The sequence below is a fragment of the Oncorhynchus gorbuscha genome, unplaced genomic scaffold (assembly GCF_021184085.1).
Source record: "Oncorhynchus gorbuscha isolate QuinsamMale2020 ecotype Even-year unplaced genomic scaffold, OgorEven_v1.0 Un_scaffold_1238, whole genome shotgun sequence".
NCBI classification, from domain to species: domain Eukaryota; kingdom Metazoa; phylum Chordata; class Actinopteri; order Salmoniformes; family Salmonidae; genus Oncorhynchus; species Oncorhynchus gorbuscha.
This window is the reverse complement of record NW_025746073.1, coordinates 102,903-120,053: the sequence shown is the minus strand read 5'-3', so window position 1 is coordinate 120,053 and position 17,151 is coordinate 102,903. Positions and strand designations below refer to the sequence as shown.

General features: G+C 42.7%; 1 protein-coding gene across 2 annotated transcripts in view; it reads left to right on the top strand.

Moving 5' to 3' along the window:
• The window catches only part of LOC124021874 (zinc finger protein 391-like), a 57,496-nt gene that overhangs the window by 33,687 nt on the left and 6,658 nt on the right, over window positions 1–17,151 (top strand). The window contains exons 2-3 of one of the 2 annotated variants that reach the window (XM_046337013.1): window positions 8,477–9,474; window positions 9,556–9,964. The exons of the other annotated variant lie outside the window; for it this stretch is intronic. Of the exons in view, the coding sequence (XP_046192969.1) occupies window positions 8,477–9,441 (965 nt within the window). The 3' untranslated portion in view covers window positions 9,442–9,474; window positions 9,556–9,964. Of the gene's footprint in view, window positions 1–8,476; window positions 9,475–9,555; window positions 9,965–17,151 lie in introns of those variants that run through there. 2 annotated transcript variants of the gene reach the window in all.

Below are 17,151 nucleotides of genomic sequence, written 5' to 3'. Positions count from 1 at the left end.
GGGTGGTGGTGGTGGTGTAGCATCTATATACTGGGTGGTGGTGGTGTGTAGCATCTATATACTGGGTGGTGGTGGTGTGTAGCATCTATATACTGGGTGGTGGTGGTGGTGGTGTGTAGCATCTATATACTGGGTGGTGGTGGTGGTGTGTAGCATCTATATACTGGGTGGTGGTGGTGGTGTATCATCTATATACTGGGTGGTGGTGGTGGTGGTGTGTAGCATCTATATACTGGGTGGTGGTGGTGGTGGTGGTGTAGCATCTATATACTGGGTGGTGGTGGTGGTGTGTAGCATCTATATACTGTGTGGTGGTGGTGTAGCATCTATATACTGGGTGGTGGTGGTGTGTATCATCTATATACTGGGTGGTGGTGGTGTGTGTAGCATCTATATACTGGGTGGTGGTGGTGTGTAGCATCTATATACTGGGTGGTGGTGGTGTGTATCATCTATATACTGGGTGGTGGTGGTGTGTAGCATCTATACTGGGTGGTGGTGGTGTGTAGCATCTATATACTGGGTGGTGGTGGTGGTGGTGTAGCATCTATATACTGGGTGGTGGTGGTGGTGTATCATCTATATACTGGGTGGTGGTGGTGTGTATCATCTATATACTGGGTGGTGGTGGTGTGTATCATCTATATACTGGGTGGTGGTGGTGTGTAGCATCTATATACTGGGTGGTGGTGGTGTGTAGCATCTATATGGGTGGTGGTGGTGTGTAGCATCTATATACTGGGTGGTGGTGGTGTGTAGCATCTATATACTGGGTGGTGGTGGTGGTGTGTAGCATCTATATACTGGGTGGTGGTGGTGGTGTGTAGCATCTATATACTGGGTGGTGGTGGTGGTGTGTAGCATCTATATACTGGGTGGTGGTGGTGTGTATCATCTATATACTGGGTGGTGGTGGTGGTGTGTAGCATCTATATACTGGGTGGTGGTGGTGTGTATCATCTATATACTGGGTGGTGGTGGTGTGTATCATCTATATACTGGGTGGTGGTGTAGCATCTATATACTGGGTGGTGGTGTATCATCTATATACTGGGTGGTGGTGGTGGTGTATCATCTATATACTGGGTGGTGGTGGTGTGTATCATCTATATACTGGGTGGTGGTGGTGTGTATCATCTATATACTGGGTGGGTGGTGTATCATCTATATACTGGGTGGTGGTGGTGTGTATCATCTATATACTGGGTGGTGGTGGTGGTGTATCATCTATATACTGGGTGGTGGTGGTGTGTATCATCTATATACTGGGTGGTGGTGGTGTGTATCATCTATATACTGGGTGGTGGTGGTGTATCATCTATATACTGTGGTGGTGGTGGTGTGTAGCATCTATATACTGGGTGGTGGTGGTGGTGTGTAGCATCTATATACTGGGTGGTGGTGGTGGTGTGTAGCATCTATATACTGGGTGGTGGTGGTGTGTAGCATCTATATACTGGGTGGTGGTGGTGGTGGTGTGTAGCATCTATATACTGGGTGGTGGTGGTGGTGTGTATCATCTATATACTGGGTGGTGGTGGTGGTGGTGTGTATCATCTATATACTGGGTGGTGGTGGTGTGTATCATCTATATACTGGGTGGTGGTGGTGGTGTGTAGCATCTATATACTGGGTGGTGGTGGTGTGTAGCATCTATATACTGGGTGGTGGTGGTGGTGTGTATCATCTATATACTGGGTGGTGGTGGTGGTGTGTATCATCTATATACTGGGTGGTGGTGGTGGTGTGTAGCATCTATATACTGGGTGGTGGTGGTGTGTATCATCTATATACTGGGTGGTGGTGGTGTGTATCATCTATATACTGGGTGGTGGTGTGTGTAGCATCTATATACTGGGTGGTGGTGGTGTGTATCATCTATATACTGGGTGGTGGTGGTGTGTATCATCTATATACTGGGTGGTGGTGGTGTAGCATCTATATACTGGGTGGGTGGTGGTGTATCATCTATATACTGGGTGGTGGTGGTGTGTATCATCTATATACTGGGTGGTGGTGGTGTGTATCATCTATATACTGGGTGGTGGTGGTGTGTATCATCTATATACTGGGTGGTGGTGTATCATCTATATACTGGGTGGTGGTGGTGTGTATCATCTATATACTGGGTGGTGGTGTATCATCTATATACTGGGTGGTGGTGTGTATCATCTATATACTGGGTGGTGGTGGTGTGTATAGCATCTATATACTGGGTGGTGGTGGTGTAGCATCTATATACTGGGTGGTGGTGGTGGTGTGTATCATCTATATACTGGGTGGTGGTGGTGGTGTGTAGCATCTATATACTGGGTGGTGGTGGTGGTGTGTAGCATCTATATACTGGGTGGTGGTGGTGTGTATCATCTATATACTGGGTGGTGGTGGTGTGTAGCATCTATATACTGGGTGGTGGTGGTGGTGTGTAGCATCTATATACTGGTGGTGGTGGTGGTGGTGGTGGTGTGTATCATCTATATACTGGGTGGTGGTGGTGGTGTGTATCATCTATATACTGGGTGGTGGTGGTGTGTATCATCTATATACTGGGTGGTGGTGGTGGTGTGTATCATCTATATACTGGGTGGTGGTGGTGGTGTGTAGCATCTATATACTGGGTGGTGGTGGTGTGTAGCATCTATATACTGGGTGGTGGTGGTGTGTATCATCTATATACTGGGTGGTGGTGTGTGTATCATCTATATACTGGGTGGTGGTGGTGTGTATCATCTATATACTGGGTGGTGGTGGAGGTGTATCATCTATATACTGGGTGGTGGTGGAGGTGTATCATCTATATACTGGGTGGTGGTGGTGTGTAGCATCTATATACTGTGGTGGTGGTGGTGGTGTATCATCTATATACTGGGTGGTGGTGGTGTGTATCATCTATATACTGGGTGGTGGTGGTGGTGTATCATCTATATACTGGGTGGTTGTGGTGTGTAGCATCTATATACTGGGTGGTGGTTGTGGTGTAGCATCTATATACTGGGTGGTGGTGGTGGTGTAGCATCTATATACTGGGTGGTGGTTGTGGTGTAGCATCTATATACTGGGTGGTGGTGGTTGTGTATCATCTATATACTGGGTGGTGGTGTATCATCTATATACTGGGTGGTGGTGGTTGTGTATCATCTATATACTGGGTGGTGGTGGTGGTGTGTATCATCTATATACTGGGTGGTGGTGTATCATCTATATACTGGGTGGTGGTGGTGTGTATCATCTATATACTGGGTGGTGATGGTGGTGTGTATCATCTATATACTGGGTGGTGGTGGTGGTGGTGTATCATCTATATACTGGGTGGTGGTGGTGTGTATCATCTATATACTGGATGGTGGTGGTGTGTAGCATCTATATACTGGGTGGTGGTGGTGTGTAGCATCTATATACTGGGTGGTGGTGGTGGTGTATCATCTATATACTGGGTGGTGGTGGTGTGTATCATCTATATACTGGGTGGTGGTGGTGGTGGTGGTGTATCATCTATATACTGGGTGGTGGTGGTGTGTATCATCTATATACTGGGTGGTGATGGTGGTGTGTATCATCTATATACTGGGTGGTGGTGTGTATCATCAATATACTGGGTGGTGGTGGTGGAGGTGTGTATCATCTATATACTGGGTGGTGGTGGTGTGTAGCATCTATATACTGGGTGGTGGTGGTGTGTAGCATCTATATACTGGGTGGTGGTGGTGGTGTGTATCATCTATATACTGGGTGGTGGTGGTGGTGTGTAGCATCTATATACTGGGTGGTGGTGGTGGTGTGTAGCATCTATATACTGGGTGGTGGTGGTGTGTATCATCTATATACTGGGTGGTGGTGGTGGTGGTGTATCACCTATATACTGTATCAACCCATCCTGGTCATGTTATCAACCCATCCTGGTCATGTTATCAACCCATCCTGGTCATGTTATCAACCCATCCTGGTCATGTTAACAACCCATCCTGGTCATGTTATCAACCCATCCTGGTCATGTTATCAACCCATCCTGGTCATGTTATCAACCCATCCTGGTCATGTTAACAACCCATCCTGGTCATATTATCAACCCATCCTGGTCATGTTAACAACCCATCCTGGTCATGTTATCAACCCATCCTGGTCATGTTATCAACCCATCCTGGTCATATCCTGGTCATGTTAACAACCCATCCTGGTCATATCCTGGTCATGTTATCAACCCATCCTGGTCATGTTATCAACCCATCCTGGTCATGTTAACAACCCATCCTGGTCATGTTATCAACCCATCCTGGTCATATCCTGGTCATGTTATCAACCCATCCTGGTCATATCCTGGTCATGTTATCAACCCATCCTGGTCATGTTATCAACCCATCCTGGTCATGTTAACAACCCATCCTGGTCATGTTATCAACCCATCCTGGTCATATCCTGGTCATGTTATCAACCCATCCTGGTCATGTTATTAACCCATCCTGGTCATGTTATCAACCCATCCTGGTCATATCCTGGTCATGTTAACAACCCATCCTGGTCATGTTATCAACCCATCCTGGTCATGTTATCAACCCATCCTGGTCATATCCTGGTCATGTTATCAACCCATCCTGGTCATGTTATCAACCCATCCTGGTCATGTTAACAACTCATCTCTGTCACCTATTGAATGGCTCACATAAAGTACCACAGTAGGAATCATAGTACCCATAAACCTAGCGGTCAAACAGGGGAATTATTCCAATAGTTTTTTCCCATAAGGGATTTTAGAGACTTAAAATAAGGTCTGTGTTTTGTGTAGGCTTATCCTGGTGTGTCGTTCTGATAACTGTGTACATTCCTCTAGGACAAGGTGAAGTTTTTAAGTGTGTAAATGAAATGTCCTCTCACTGTCAACTGTGTTTATTTTTAGCAAACTTAACATGTGTAAATATTTGTATGAAAATAACAAGTTTCAACAACTGAGACATAAACTGAACAAGTTCCACAGACATGTGACTAACAGACATTGAATAATGTGTCCCTGAACAAAGGGGGGTGGTCAAAATAATCAAAAGTAACAGTCAGTATCTGGTGTGGCCACCAGCTGCATTAAGTACTGCAGTGCATCTCCTCATGGACTGCACCAGATTTGGCAGTTCATGCTGTGAGATGTTACCCCACTCTTCCACCTGCAAGTTTCTGGGGGGACTGGCCCGAGCCAGTCCGTCCACTAGATTATACGTCACATCAGCAGCATCGGCTTAAAGTCCCAGACCGCCATCTGCTGACTGGAGTGGGTAACGCAGTTGAGTAAAATGTATATTTTATTTTCAGACAACATGTTAAAGCGTGAGAAGCATGAGTTTTTACTCACCAATGTAACAACACTGTGTGGTTAAAGACTTAGTAACTTAGTTGTGGTCACGATCTGGTTACCTATAAGAACAAACAGTTATGTTTTTGCGTTATTATGTATTTATTCACTTATTTCCAGGGTATCTTCTAAACTTCCCACAATGCACTAATTCTCAACGTCATATGGATGTAGTCTGTGCTACTGAGTTCATATCCTAGTAGCCTTTTAAATATGAAGTTGGAAAATATTTAAGAATATTTGGGAATATTCTTGCCAAGACGAGGAGAGTTGAAGAAAGTATAATTACAAAGATCACCTGTCTCGTTCAAAAGTCTGTTGAAAGTCTCTTAGAGGAGGACAAATCTGTTCTGTTTGAGCTACAACACAAGTTGGATGATATGTATAAACTGAAAACAGAGGGAGCCTTTGTCAGATCTGGGAAGAAGTGGCTGGAGGAGGATGAACAAAATTCATCTTTTTTTTTTCAGGTTAGAAAAAGGCCACTCTTAAAAATAATACAATTCAACAATTTAAATATGAATGGTCTCATCACAGACGATCCCAAATTAGTATCTAACTTTAGTTCCAACTTCTACATGAATTTATATAGTTCTAAGTACTGTGAGATTTCCACAACTATTCTTTACTTTACTTTACTTTGCCTTTACAACCTCATTGTTTGTTCCGTCCAATATGCTTCATTAAAAACATTAAGTAAACGCCACAGATGAACTATTTTGGGTTGGTTCTATATACAGTATCTTTGGTTATACCATAGATAACAGTACTAGCCAGATGAGAGCTAACGTTGGCTAGCTAGCTAACCAACCAACTAGCTAGCAAATCAACTAGCTAGCTATATTTAGCCAAGGAAGTTTAAATATACACTGCTCAAAAAAAAATAAAGGGAACACTAAAATAACACATCATAGACCTGAATGAATGAAATATTCTTATTAAATACTTTTTTCTTTAGATAGTTGAATGTGCTGACAACAAAATCACACAAAAAATATGAATGAAATCAAATTTATCAACCCACGGAGGTCTGGATTTGGTGTCACACTCAATGTTAAAGTGGAAAACCACACTACAGGCTGATCCAACTTTGATGTAATGTCCTTAAAACAAGTCAAAATGAGGCTCAGTAGTGTGTGTGGCCTTCATGTGCCTGTATGACCTCCCTACAATGCCTGGGCATGCTCCTGATGAGGTGGTGGATGGTCTCCTGAGGGATCTCCTCCCAGACCTGGACTAAAGCATCCGCCAACTCCTGGACAGTCTGTGGTGCAATGTGGCGTTGGTGGATGGAGCGAGACATGATGTCCCAGATGTGCTCAATTGTATTCAGGACTGGGGAACGGGCGGGCCAGTCCATAGCATCAATGCCTTCCTCTTGCAGGAACTGCTGACACACTCCAGCCACATGAGGTCTAGCATTGTCTTGCATTAGGAGGAACCCAGGGCCAACCGCACCAGCATATGGTCTCAGAAGTGGTCTGAGGATCTCATCTCGGTACCTAATGGCAGTCAGGCTACCTCTGGCGAGCACATGGAGGGCTGTGTGGCCCCCCAAAGAAATGCCACCCCACACCATGACTGACCCACCGCCAAACCGGTCATGCTGGAGGGTGTTGCAGGCAGCAGAACGTTCTCCACAGTGTCTCCAGACTCTGTCACGTCTGTCACATGTGCTCAGTGTGAACCTGCTTTCATCTGTGAAGAGCACAGGGCGCCAGTGGCGAATTTGTCAATCTTGGTGTTCTCTGGCAAATACCAAACGTCCTGCACGGTGTTGGGCTGTAAGCACAACCCCCACCTGTGGACGTCGGGCCCTCATACCACCCTCATGGAGTCTGTTTCTGACGGTTTGAGCAGACACATGCACATTTGTGGCCTGCTGGAGGTCATTTTGCAGGGCTCTGGCAGTGCTCCTCCTTGCACAAAGGCGGAGGTAGCGGTCCTGCTGCTGGGTTGTTGCCCTCCTACGGTCTCCTCCATGTCTCCTGATGTACTGGCCTGTTTCCTATATATATATATATTGAATTGCATTCAAAAGCACCGCCAGCATTCAAAAGTGACCAAAACCTCAGCCAGGAAGCATAGGAACTGAGAAGTGGTCTGTGGCCCCCACCTGCAGAACCACTCCTTTATTGGGGGTGTCTTGCTAAATGCCTATAATTTCCACCTGTTGTCTATTCCATTTGCACAACAGCATGTGAAATTTATTGTCAATCAGTGTTTCTTCCTAAGTGGACAGTTTGATTTCACAGAAGTGTGATTGTGTGATTGACTTGGAGTTACATTGTGTTGTTTAAGTGTTCCCTTTATTTTTTTGAGCAGTGTATTTTCATACATTTCTATTGAATAATAAATCACCCAGAATACGTTCTATACATATTGTCTGTACGTATACAAAATGCAGAGGTCAGAGGGCAGATAGCAAGGTTCAGAACAAGTCCCTTCTGGTACAAACTAAATGCTGGACTAGGGGTAATAATGTTGAGTTTCTTTTTTCCAGTGGAGATTAGTTTATAAATTGCCTGGCTGGGCTGTGGGACAGTGGAGATTAGTTTATAAATGGCCTGGCTGGGCTGTGGGACAGTGGAGATTAGTTTATAAATGGCCTGGCTGGGCTGTGGGACAGTGGAGATTAGTTTATAAATTGCCTGGCTGGGCTGTGGGACAGTGGATATTTGTTTATGAATTACCTGGCTGGGCTGTGGGACAGTGGAGATTAGTTTATGAATTACCTGGCTGGGCTGTGGGACAGTGGAGATTAGTTTATGAATTGCCTGGCTGGGCTGTGGGACAGTGGAGATTAGTTTATAAATTGCCTGGCTGGGCTGTGGGACAGTGGAGATTAGTTTATAAATGGCCTGGCTGGGCTGTGGGACAGTGGAGATGAGTTGATACATTTCCTGGCTGGGCTGTGGGACAGTGGATGTGTAGGAATGATTCAAATGGAACTGTTAACAGCCATTACCCGGGTAGTATTGTGAAGAACTAATGGCTATTAACCAATCGGCATACAGGATCCAAGTGTACTGTTTTATAATGAAGGATCTAGTCTAGATTAAACCTCATAGGAAGACAGTTTTATCATGTGGAGGTTTCATTCAGGTCTCTCTGTTTAACCAAATACTCTGTCTTTGGCAGGAGAGAGACCAGTCTGTCACTCTGACAGCAGTAAGACTCCTTCAGAGGAACCAGACCCAGAGACTCCCAAACCAGCAAGACCACACCACTGCTCCCAGTGTAATAAGAGTTTCAAGTTGTCATGGAACCTAAAAGAGCATGAGAGGGCACACACAGGAGACAAGCCTTTCCACTGCTCCCAGTGTGGAAAGAGATTTCCACGATCACAGAACCTAAAAATACATCAGAGGACACACACAGGAGAAAAGCCTTTTCTCTGCTCCCAGTGTGGAAAGTGTTTTACCCAGTTATGGAGCCTGAACAAACATAATAGAATACACACAGGAGAAAAGCCTTATCATTGTTCCCATTGTGGAAAGAAATTTAGGTTGTTAGATAAGCTGAAGGAGCATGAGAGGAGACACACAGGAGAGAAACCTTACCATTGCTCCCTGTGCGAAAAGAGTTTTACCCAATTAGCTTACCGAAAAGAGCACGAAAGGAAACACACTGAAGAAAAGACTTACCAATGTTCGCAGTGTGGAAAGAGATTTTCACGATCACAGGAACTAAATTCACACGAGAGGATACACACAGGGGAGAAACTTCACCACTGCTCTCATTGTGAAAAGTGTTTTACGCAGTTAGGGAGCCTGAACAAACATAATAGAGTACACACAGGAGAAAAGCCCTACCCCTGTACCCATTGTGGAAAGAGATTTTCTAGATCACAGGACCAAAAATCACATGAGAGGACACACACCGGGGAGAAACCTTACCATTGTTCCCTGTGCGGAAATGATTTTACCCATTTAGGGAGCCTGAACAAACATAAGAAGAGAATACACTCTGGAGTGAAGCCTTACTCATGTTCCCATTGTCTAATGCATTTCAGGTTGTTAAATAACCTTAAGGAGCACGAGAGGACACACACGTCTTACCATGGTCGCAGTGGAAAAGATTTGAGCAATTTAGGAAAACTATAAGATCATAAGATCATGAGAGGACACGTGGGAGATATCACCCAGTTGTTCCCAGTGTGGAAAGAGTTTTACCTAGTTAGGGAAAACTATAAGATCATGAGAGGACACATGGGAGAAATCACCCAGTTGTTCCCAGTGTGGAAAGAGTTTTACCTAGTTAGGGAGCCTGAAAATGCATGAGAGAATACACACACACACACAGTGGAGGAAAAGCTCACAGTTTGGAAAGAGTTTTAGTTAGGGAACCTAATTGTGGAAAGAAATTTTCCCAGAGGACCTGAAATCACATGATAGAATAGACAGGCTGTGTTCTGACTGATGTTTGACTGTTGTTTTATGCCACATTAAACCAGGCTGTGTTCTGATGAGTCACAGTGTTCTGATGAGTCACAGTGTTCTGATGAGTCACTGTGTTCTGATGAGTCACAGTGTTCTGATGAGTCACTGTGTTCTGATGAGTCACAGTGTTCTGATGAGTCACAGTGTTCTGATGAGTCACAGTGTTCTGACTGATGTTTGACTGTTGTTTTATTAAACCAGGCTGTGTTCTGATGAGTCACAGTGTTCTGATGACTGTGTTCACTGATGTTTGACTGATGAGTCACACTGTGTGTGAGTCTGATGAGTCACAGTGTTCTGATGAGTCACTGTGTTCTGATGAGTCAGTCACTGTGTTCTGATGAGTCACACTGTGTTCTGATGAGTCACTGTGTTCACAGTGTTCTGATGAGAGTCACTGTGTTCTGATGAGTCACTGTGTTCTGATGAGTCACTGTGTTCTGATGAGTCACTGTGTTTGATGTCACATGAAAGTGTTCTGATGAGTGTTCTGATGAGTCACTGTGTTCTGATGAGTCACTGTGTTCTGATGAGTCACTGTCTGATGAGTCACAGTGTTCTGATGAGTCACAGTGTTCTGATGAGTCACTGTGTTCTGATGAGTCACTGTGTTCTGATGAGTCACTGTGTGAGTCACTGTGATGAGTCACTGATGTCACTGTGTTCTGATGAGTGTTCAGTCACTGTGTTCTGATGAGTCACTGTGTTCTGACTGATGTTTGACTGTTGTTTTATGCCACATTAAACCAGGCTGTGTTCTGATGAGTCACTGTGTTCTGATGAGTCACAGTGTTCTGATGAGTCACTGTGTTCTGATGAGTCACAGTGTTCTGATGAGTCACTGTGTTCTGATGAGTCACAGTGTTCACTGTGTTCTGATGAGTCACTGTGTTCTGATGAGTCACTGTGTTCTGTTCTGACTGATGTCACTGTGTTCTGATTTCACAGTGTTCTGATGAGTCACTGTGTTCTGATGAGTCACTGTGTTCTGATGAGTCACAGTGTTCTGATGAGTCACTGTGTTCTGATGAGTCACTGTGTTCTGATGAGTCACAGTGTTCTGATGAGTCACTGTGTTCTGATGAGTCACTGTGTTCTGATGAGTCACAGTGTTCTGATGAGTCACTGTGTTCTGATGAGTCACAGTGTTCTGATGAGTCACAGTGTTCTGATGAGTCACTGTGTTCTGATGAGTCACAGTGTTCTGATGAGTCACTGTGTTCTGATGAGTCACAGTGTTCTGATGAGTCACAGTGTTCTGATGAGTCACTGTGTTCTGATGAGTCACTGTGTTCTGATGAGTCACTGTGTTCTGATGAGTCACAGTGTTCTGATGAGTCACAGTGTGATGAGACTGTGTTTCACAGTGTTCTGATGAGTCACAGTGTTCTGATGAGTCACTGTGTTCTGATGAGTCACAGTGTTCTGATGAGTCACAGTGTTCTGATGAGTCACAGTGTTCTGATGAGTCACTGTGTTCTGATGAGTCACTGTGTTCTGATGAGTCACTCAGTGTTCTGATGAGTCACTGTGTTCTGATGAGTCACTGTGTTCTGATGAGTCACTGTGTTCTGACTGATGTTTGACTGTTGTTTTATGCCACATTAAACCAGGCTGTGTTCTGATGAGTCACTGTGTTCTGATGAGTCACAGTGTTCTGATGAGTCACTGTGTTCTGATGAGTCACAGTGTTCTGATGAGTCACTGTGTTCTGATGAGTCACTGTGTTCTGATGAGTCACTGTGTTCTGATGAGTCACTGTGTTCTGATGAGTCACTGTGTTCTGATGAGTCACTGTGTTCTGATGAGTCACAGTGTTCTGACTGATGTTTGACTGTTGTTTTATGCCACATTAAACCATATTGTTTTGTATTAAATCTTAATCAACAATAGGCCTGTTTAAGTTTTTTTCTCTAGATACATGATTATGTCTAAAATCAGATTACAATTTTAAAATGTTGATGTTTTGATAACGTTGTTAACATGGAAAACATTCACGACCTCATCAATGTTCCCGTCAGTATTATTCCACTATGTTAGAGAGAGAACACAGGTGCTGATTGTAAAAACACATTTGATACATTTTTATCTGAATTAAGATATATATATATATACTTGATATTTTTTAAATATTTTTTTGTTATGATTATGATTATGTACATATATGTACTTACAGAAATGAGCTCTTCTGAGTTTTGAAATTTGAATTTTGAAATCCAGGTGTGTTTATCCCAGTTTCGTAACGTTTTTCAACAGAATCATTGGGATAAACACACCCCTGATCACCCGCACACACAGTTCACTTTCATAGCAGCCACATACAAACAGCATGATCACTTTTCTCATGGTATAATTCTTACTCCCATCTACGCGCTCTCCACTTCTCACCTTTTCCCTTCATTTGTGGACTTCAGTGCACAACACATCAGCTCTATGTGACCAGGAGAAAAAACCTTTCCAAGCCAACCCCCATCATAACCACTACACACAGCCTATATCATTATCACCATAATAGCTAAAGTAACATCGTAGTCATCAAAACTAATAGGACTAACACGTTAGTAAACCTGCTACAATCATGCAGTAGCTTTATAGTGCAATAAATGAGTAAAACCAAAGCTTCCTTGACTTGGAAGAGTTCCAGTGTTGGATAGCCAGCTAGCTAACTTAGCATCCCTCTCTGTTGGATAGCCAGCTAGCTAACTTAGCATCCCTCTCTGTTGGATAGCCAGCTAGCTAACTTAGCATCCCTCTCTGTTGGATAGCCAGCTAGCTAACTTAGCATCCCTCTCTGTTGGATAGCCAGCTAGCTAACTTAGCATCCCTCTCTGTTGGATAGCCAGCTAGCTAACTTAGCATCCCTCTCTGTTGGATAGCCAGCTAGCTAACTTAGCATCCCTCTCTGTTGGATAGCCAGCTAGCTAACTTAGCATCCCTCTCTGTTTGAGCCTGAGTAGGCTAAACTAGTAGGCTAAACTAGCAAGCTGCTTTGCTATTAAGTGAAAGTAAAAAACATACTATGAAATATAGCTAGTTTTCGCTTCTCCTTAATTTTTGAATAAATTATTTGTTAAAAAATGTTCAACTATTGTGTCTTTCTATCTTTGAGTCAACTACTCACCATATTTTATGCACCGCAGTGTTAGCTACCTGTAGCTTATGCTTTCAGTACTAAAATTCATTCTCTCATCCTTTGATTGGGTCAACAACATGTCAGTTAATGCTGCAAGAGCTCTGATATGTTGGAGGACGTCCTCCGGAAGTTGTCATAATTACTGTGTAAGTCTATGGAAGGGGGTGAAAACCATGAGCCTCATAGGTTTTATATTGAAGCCAGTGTACCAAGAGGAGGACGGAAGCCAGCTGTCCTCCGGCTACACCATGGTGTTACGTTACATAGTGCTGTTGAACCTACTGTAGACCTTCATTGACGGAGGTGTGTGGCGACCAATCAGGGGAGAGCTTGTCTGTAAATTGAAGGGGTTTCAGGGTATTGAACAGGGGTGTGTTCAATTTGATTGAACGTTGTGGAAGAGTTTGTACTGAATAACACTATTACCAACATTTTCTTGTATGTTCTTGAACAGACTATGGGGTACAGTTTGGTTTGCTCCAGTTGGTGGGTGTTTGGATGTGTGGCTAGAGTCTAAGGCATTTTGGGCCGTTTTCCACTACTGTCATGACTCTCCTGTGATGATCTGAAGGATCAGGTTTTAGTGGGTCTCTCTCGTAGAGGGGGAATGTCATGACTCTCCTGTGATGATCTGAAGGTTACAGTGGGTCTCTCTCGTAGAGGGGGAATGTCATGACTCTCCTGTGGCGATCTGAAGGATCAGGTTACAGTAGGTCTCTCTCGTAGAGGGGGAATGTCATGACTCTCCTGTGATGATCTGAAGGATCAGGATACAGTAGGTCTCTCTCGTAGAGGGGGGAGAGCGGGAAGTCATCTGTTTTATGGTCGGTCATCAAATACGGTGCCCCTATGGCCTGTAGTGTTCGAGATTGGAATGTAAACCGTGGAACACGGAGAGACCCTTGTACAATCAAAAGTTTAAATAATTCAACAATATTTATCTTTTTGAGAATGTGGGAGTGGTCCGTGGACACTTAAGGGACAGTCATGACGAGTGTGTTTTATTTGGCGATCTCATGAAGGACAGGAAACAGTCATTACTGTGTGTCTGTGGTTGTGTTCCACTTCTGAATTATGGGGGTCCATCTACATATTGTGAAACGTATGTAATTAAACATGAAACTATTTGTGAAAAGATGTATTGTGATGTCAACCTTCTATATGATAAAATATGGGTTTTCATGTCAAGTTAACCAAATCAGGGGCCACGGCCACGTGAGCATAGACATTATGGTGGCGCATGGACCACCCTGATCTCAGAAGTATATAAAACCCACTCCTGACGGAAATTTACATCAGACCACGCAAACGTAAGCTGAGGTTGCAAATTATGAATTTCTAAGACCGAAAATATGAAGTGGCAGCTACAAGTTGAAATGGTTGGCACTACTACTCTACCAAAGGACTACACAGCGTGGAGCATTGGCTACACGGCTGGAAATGGTTAACCTCTGGGATATTCGGGACGGTAGCGTCCCACCCTGCCAACAGCCAGTGAAAGTGCAGGGCGCCAAATTCAAAACAACAAAAATCTCATAATTGAAATTCCTCAAGCATACAAGTATTTTACACCATTTTGAAGATACAATTCTCGTTAATCCGGCAACAGTGTCTGTTTTCAAAAATGCTTTACGGCGAAAGCTCCACAAACGATTGTTAGGTCACCACCAAGTCACAGAAAAACACAGCCATTTTTCCAGCCAAAGAGAGGACTCATAAAAAACAGAAATATAGATCAAATTAATCACTAACCTTTCATGATCTTCATCAGATGACACTCATAAGACTTCATGTTAAACAATACATGTATTTTTTTGTTCGATAAAGTGCATCTTTATATCCCAAAATCGTATTTTACATAGGCGTGTTATGTTCAGTATTTCCAAAACATGCGACGATTTTGCAGAGAGCCACATCAATTCACAGAAATACTCATAATAAACATTGATGAAAGATACAACTATTATACATGGAACTTTAGATAAACTTCTCCTTAATGCAACCGCTGTGTCAGATTTAAAAAAAAACTTTTAAGTAGAAAGCAAACCATGCAATAATGTGACTACAGCGCTCAGAGACCAAACAAGCCAAATAGATGTCCGCCATATTGGATAGTCAACATTAGTCAGAAATAACATTATAAATATTCACTTACCTTTGATGATCTTCATCAGAATGCACTCCCAGGAATCCCAGTTCCACAATAAATGTTTGATTTGTTCGATAATGTCCATCATTTATGTCCAAATAGCTACTTTTGTTAACAAATCCAAAGTCACGAAGCGCGTTCACTAGGAGCAGACGAAATGTCCAAAAGTTCCGTTACAGTTCGTAGAAACATGTCAAACGATGTATAGAATCAATCTTTAGGATGTTTTGAACATAAATCTTCAATAATGTTCCAAACAGAGAATTCCTTTGTCTGTAGAAAAGCAATGGAACGCGAGCTACCTCTCACGTGAACGAGCGTCACGTGCTTGTGGCACTGTGCCAGACCACTGACTCAAAGAGCCCTTATGAGCCCCTCCTTTACAGTAGAAGTCTCAAACAAGTTTCTAAAGACTGTTGACATCTAGTGGAAGCCTTAGGAAGTGCAAGATGACCAATATCCCACTGTATCTTCAATAGGGGCTGAGTTGAAAATCGACCAACCTCAGATTTCCCACTTCCTGGTTGGATTTTTTTCTCAGGTTTTCGCCTGCCATATGAGTTCTGTTATACTCACAGACATCATTCAAACAGTTGTAGAAACTTCATAGTGTTTTCTATCCAAATATACTAATTATATGCATATTCTAGCTTTTATGGCTAAGTAGGCAGGCAGTTTACTCTGGGCACCTTATTCATCCAAGCTACTCAATACTGTCCCCCCAGTCACCAAGAAGTTAAACTCTGAGACTATCGATTCACTACAGAAGTAAGAAGTCCTAGGCCATTAAACTACCAGTCTGCAGCCAGAAATGTACGAAGCCTAGGACAAGAATACCGACAACCGCCAAAACACTGACAGTATTCTATGCGACAACCATGGGTATGCCTAAACGTATCCATTATAAACACAACCGAAGTGTAGGACAAGAATACCGACAACCGCCAAAACACCGACAGTATTCTATGCGACAACCATGGGTACGCCTAACGTATCCATTATAAACACAACCAAAACACCTACAGTATTCTATGCGACAACCATGGGTACGCCTAACTTATCCATTATAAACACAACCAAAGTCTTTGTCGATCGACTCTCCAGCAAGAGTAACCGGCGATCAAAGAGAAAGACATCAAGCCATACACTCGTAAATAGACGTAGTTTGAGCCGTAGTTCATGTTATACGATATATGATATATTATATATGTTCATGATATTAGTAGTTAGTTAGTAGTAGTTCATGTTATATGATATATGATATATTATATATGTTCATGATATTAGTAGTTAGTTAGTAGTAGTTCATGTTAAATGATATATGATATATTATATATGTTCATGATAATAGTAGTTAGTTAGTAGTAGTTCATGTTATATGATATATGATATATTATATATGTTCATGATATTAGTAGTTAGTTAGTAGTAGTTCATGTTATATGATATATGATATATTATATATGTTCATGATATTAGCAATTTCTATGAGTGTAGTAGTGTGTGTGTTATAAAATGACTATGTTCTCATTTTTTACTTCAGAGCGCTCTCCGAATAATGAATTAACCTTTTGCAGAATCTGAGACTTTGCCGAATTATTTATAAACCAGGGACTTTACAAACCTTGGGGATTTGGTCAAAGCTATAAAATAGTTGAGTTATCATCATTGGGATTGAGAATTCTCGTGTTATCATGTTATTCTGTGACTTGGATTAGTTAGTTAGTAACTAAATAATTAAACCAATTTGTATATCGCTGATTCGTTATTTATGCGAGGGTTTGTGCAGATATCCGAGGTTTGCGACGTTCAGTAATGAGAACCGATGCGATACAGTACGTTAAGCGATTGTTTTGAGAAGATATGAAAACATCTGGGGAGTCGATTTAGGAAATAGTCTCTTTAAACATTTTCCCGTGGTGCCCCCGACTTCCGAGTTAATTAAAGTTTAAATGATTTGTTTAATCACATAATAATAATAATTACACAGAGAATTGATTTGATAAAATAACAGTCTTCACGTTTATTGATGTCACGGAGCGACACTACTTTGACATTTTGTCTTCTACAGTTTTTATGGGATAAACCAGTA